Here is a 3,366-nt window from a genome sequence, read left to right as displayed (position 1 = left end):
CAGACCTGCCGCTGGCTAACGTGCGTGACCTTGCTGTGACATTGTGCTGACAGATCACACACACACACACACACGCGCGTGCATGCACACACTCTCTTGCCCTCGCCGTTGAAACAGCCGACGTTTCATCATGTGTTGTGAAGTCTAAGCAGCATGCAAGAATACACACTGCACTCTGCAAACAGCACGTTCGTGGAAGAGAAGGTAAGCATTCATGGTCAGGACAGGTACCTGTATTACTTGGTCAGGACGGGTACCTGTATTACCTGGTCAGGACGGGTACCTCTATTACCTGTTCAGGATGGGTACCTGTAGTACCTGGTCAGGACGGGTACCTGTATTACTTGGTCAGGATGGGTACCTGTAGTACCTGGTCAGGATGGGTACCTGTATTACCTGGTCAGGACGGGTACCTGTATTACCTGGTCAGGACGGGTACCTGTATTACCTGGTCAGGACGGGTACCTGTAGTACCTGGTCAGGACGGGTACCTGTATTACCTGGTCAGGACGGGTACCTGTATTACCTGGTCAGGACAGGTACCTGTATTACTTGGTAATGGACAATGCTGAACATCCTCTGCTTAGTGTCATCATCAAGGTCAGGACAGGTGCGTGTATTATGTACACCTATTCTGTTCACCCTAAACCTAAATCTAACATTAACTTCAGGAACTAAGAAACTAAAAAAGCACTTTGCCTTGTGGGGACGACTTTGTAAGTCCCAAGTTCCCCCATTTGTCTCGTCCTGAAAACGTCCTCAATCTCACACACACACACACACACACACACACACACACACACACACACACACACACACACCCTTCTTCTCCTCCATCCTCCAAGCTCAGTGTGCGTCTCACCGAACGTGGTGCCGGCGTCGGGCCGCGAGACGGACGAGACGATGACGAATCCGAAGCCCTCGCTCTCGCCGCGGCGGATCTCCACGTCGTAGGGCTGCAGGGCGGCGGGCGCCACGGGGACCACGCCGCTGCCCCCTCCCCCGCCCCCGCTGCCGATGCCGCTGGTGGAGCCCGAGCCCGAGCTGACGGTGTTGAGTGAGTTCTGGCTGCCCTGCGGCGTGCGCTTCTCCTCGGCCAGGGAGGGCGCCTGCGTGCTGCTGTGGTGGGAGGAGGCGGGCGAGGCCGGAATGTCCGCCTCGCCCTTGCACACTGTGGGGGGAGGGGCAGGGGGCGGGGCAGGGGAGGGGCGGGGCAGAGGGCAGGGGGCGGGTTTAGAAGCGTTAAAGACACTTGAATCGAGGTAGCGTGGATCTAGTTCAAGGCAGCGTGTATGTACGTTTTCCTAGGACACGTGCGTGCGGTCACGTGTACCTCCGTAGCCGCTCTTGCGCCGCACCGTCAGGTTGACGTGGCCCTGCTTGGCCGCCTGCTGCATCAACTGCACCACCAGCTGGTGGGACTTGCCCACCACGGCCGTGCCGTCCACGCAGATCAGCTCGTCCCCGGAGCGCAGACGCCCGTCCTCGTCCGCCGCGCCGTACTTCACGATGTGGCCGATGTAGATCTGGGAAAACGACCAAAGAGCACCAGCGCGGTTATTAAAATACGACGTGTTGCCGCAGTAACGAACTCTGGTTCGAGTCTCCTGCCTGCGCTGTTAACGCACTTCCCAACACGGGAGTCTGGATTAGAAGTCAACAACCGTGCTGTGCAAATGTTCTGCAGCCAGTGGACTGTCATAAACGCATTTGTCTGGCTTTTGTCTGAGTCAGAAAAGTAGAGCAATCAACCTGTCTGTGGATGAGGAAGCAATCTCTTCATCCGGGGGAGAGGGTCTCGTGTTTACTGGGCTGAATTCTAATCAGCTCCAGAGGACGCAAAGGTAGCATGGCCTCCGCGGCGAGAGGGAGAGCGAAGAAGAGATGGATGGAGAGGAGGTGGAGAAAGAGAGAGAGAGGGAAAAGACAGAAGAGGAGAAGAGAGGGAGGACAGGACAAGGGGAGACGTGGGACAGGAGGAGGAGGGGAAGGAGGATTCATGTCGTTTGAGTTGCTCTAAGGCCAGTGGACTATGTGCGCTGGCCGCTGCTGAATGCTAATTGGCTGGAGTGCGGCAGCAGGGCGGTGAGGAGAGGCCTGAGCTACTCCGCTACGCTAACGGCTCATCTGTGGTGACGTAAAAGAAGAAAGAACGTTGGAAATGTGGAGAAGGTCTGGCTAGGCGGTGAAATTTAATTTAATAATCTTCTTATAGCATTTGAATAATCTAATGCAGACAAAATATTTTATTAAAATGTCGTTAATGTGGTTTATTTATTCATTTACACCAGCTAACGGTTCAGTTCAGGTCGCTGAGGTAAGTTTTTGTTCAGATCAGATCTCTCCACGCCAGATGTTCTCACGGTCACTCCCGAGGATCTGATACTCTGCAATTTTATGGAGCAATCCAGGTGTTTATTTCAACTCGCAAGTTAATACCACCGTAAATTGTTGCATGAACACTAAGAACAGGTTGGACGCATAAAACTCGCCATTAGATTCAATTTGTTACTGAAGTTCCCCTTATTGATTCATAAGTGCCCCTACAAGATAGAGGCATCTCTACAGCCGTAAATATGTTAAATATGGGGTTCGGGGTCTTTTGTTGTTTACATGCACAATATGACACAAAATAGATACTGAAGGAAAAACAAGCAAGTTCAAATAATGTCAAATATCATCAAGGGTGAACCAGTCCGGTTTAAAATCACAGTTCATCCTCTTCATTAGTACTGTAAATCACGTCTGGTGATCTCTTATCATTTCAGCTTTCGTCTGTCATAACAAGGGACCCTCTTGGCACCCTTGAGACCTCCCAGCCCGATGTACTGGGGTCAGCCACTGGTAAAGAGGATTATTCAGCATGGCCGGACGGCTGGCGTCTAAGGTCCCTGTCTGCTGTGTGTCTCCTCCAGAGGGTGGCGGGCAATTGAATGGTGGCGTGGTCTGGTGTCTGGACCATTGTGAGGGTTCAGTGCTGCTTGACTGGGCCAAACACCAACCTCCTCTCCTCCAACCGCTCCCCCCACCCAAGAGCCTGACACAAACCCCCACCACATGAACCCCCACCACATGAACCCTCACCACATGAACCCTCACCACACAAACCCCCACCACACGAATCCCCACCACAGCACCAGAATACGGAGCACATCATGTGTCTGTCTTCCACAGCCTGGGGAAGTAGGTTTAGGGGCAGAGCTTTTGAATGTGTAGTGCGAGCGAGCGTGCGAGCGTGCGTGCGTGCGAGCGTGCGTGCGAGCGAGCGAGCGTGCGTGCGAGCGTGCATGCGTGCGTGCGTGCGAGCGAGCGAGCGTGCGAGCGTGCGTGCGTGCGAGCGAGCGTGCGTGCGAGCGTGCGTGCGAG

General features: G+C 54.0%; 1 protein-coding gene across 14 annotated transcripts in view; it reads right to left on the bottom strand.

Annotated features, from left to right (window-relative positions):
- LOC143512574 (membrane-associated guanylate kinase, WW and PDZ domain-containing protein 1-like) overlaps nt 1-3,366 on the bottom strand; it is a 106,655-nt gene that overhangs the window by 16,110 nt on the left and 87,179 nt on the right. For all 14 annotated transcript variants that reach the window (XM_077003070.1, XM_077003072.1, XM_077003074.1 and 11 more), the window contains 2 exons: nt 1,334-1,526; nt 863-1,171 (listed from right to left, as the gene is read on the bottom strand). In XM_077003070.1, the coding sequence (XP_076859185.1) occupies nt 863-1,171; nt 1,334-1,526 (502 nt within the window). The remainder of the gene's footprint in view (nt 1-862; nt 1,172-1,333; nt 1,527-3,366) is intronic.

This window comes from Brachyhypopomus gauderio, chromosome 4 (genome assembly GCF_052324685.1).
Source record: "Brachyhypopomus gauderio isolate BG-103 chromosome 4, BGAUD_0.2, whole genome shotgun sequence".
Classification (NCBI taxonomy): Eukaryota; Metazoa; Chordata; class Actinopteri; order Gymnotiformes; family Hypopomidae; genus Brachyhypopomus; species Brachyhypopomus gauderio.
This window is presented reverse-complemented; position numbering and strand designations above follow the sequence as displayed.